General features: G+C 34.6%; 1 protein-coding gene across 1 annotated transcript in view; it reads left to right on the forward strand.

The window, feature by feature from the left end:
- LOC307251970 (isocitrate dehydrogenase [NAD] subunit alpha, mitochondrial-like) overlaps nucleotides 1-1,241 on the forward strand; it is a gene marked incomplete at its 3' end in the record, with an annotated part of 8,671 nt that continues 7,430 nt past the window's right edge. The window contains exon 1 of the mRNA XM_080029456.1: nucleotides 1-74. Coding sequence (XP_079885582.1) covers nucleotides 48-74 — 27 coding nt within the window. The 5' untranslated portion in view covers nucleotides 1-47. The remainder of the gene's footprint in view (nucleotides 75-1,241) is intronic.

Here is a 1,241-nt window from a genome sequence, read left to right on the forward strand (position 1 = left end):
TCCCTCTCTCCCTCTCTGCGTCAGAAGATCTTTGGTTGCTGATCAGAATGGCAGGCAGCGCGTGGAGGTCAATGGTGAGAAAATGTAGTTTTTTAACCTTAACGAAAACACATATTTTGTCCCTAAGCGCCTGGAGCTCATGTGTGTTTTGGGGCGGAGGTGTCGGCATCGCTACCCAGGTTTGACGCGCCTCAGAGCGGCTTCACCAACCGCTTTGAGTCGGCTAGCTTGTTAGCTCTGGGTTAGCTTCGTGAGTGTCCTTCAACGGGGATGATAGTGCTAAGAGAGGTAGCATGCTAATCTGACAGTTTACAGTAAGATTTGATGTTTCCAATTTTTCTTAATATACAATGTGTTGTTTTCAGCGGTAGAAACACCACTTTCTCAGTTTGTTTACCGTGAAATAAAAGGTCGTTTAGGTGACGTGCCGTTCAAACCAGAAGCTATCACCAAACTGTGTTAAAAAATCGTTCAATTGTAACCTTTAAATTGCTTCAAATTAAAAACTAAACCTTCCAGAAGAAATCCGGAAACCTTTTCAATAACCTTAATGTCCTCTGATCAATTCGGCTCAAATCAACATCGCCGTAACATTTAATAACATGGAATAATATTAAGATTAATCTAATGTGAGAATCTCTCAAAATGACTGAAAACCAGTGAAAATGCGTTTGTTTAGTTGTAGCCTATCAGTCAGATAAACGAAGAAACGCGTTGAGATTATTGTTATTTTAACTTTAATTTTCTTCCTCAGTGAATATTGTTATAATCAGGGATCAGCTTGAGGTCATTTAAACTGTTTATTTTATTTATTTTATTTTATTTTATTGTGTTTTAGACTCGTAGCCTAAATTTAACATGTAAGTACAAATAATGCAACAAATAAATAAATTGGACAAAAAAGGGGAAAAATAATTAATGAAAAAGGAGTTGATAAGGTCTGACTCTGAAATAAAAATATTTGAATTATTTTGATTTATTATATTTTTTTTATTATTATTATTATTATTATTATTATTATTATTATTATTATTATTATTATTATTATTATTATTATTATTATTATAACAGTCGTCTCCTTAGCTCCTCTTACATCTGCACCAAAGTCTTCTAAACTCAAGTGTGATTGTGTCAAAGTTACATGACACCACACACACACACACACACACACACACACACACACACACACACACTCTCTCTCACACATCTAATTCAAGCTGTGTAAGATTGTGTTAGAGTTA

Source organism: Ammodytes marinus (genome assembly GCF_949987685.1).
Source record: "Ammodytes marinus genome assembly, chromosome: 1".
Taxonomy (NCBI): Eukaryota; Metazoa; Chordata; class Actinopteri; order Uranoscopiformes; family Ammodytidae; genus Ammodytes; species Ammodytes marinus.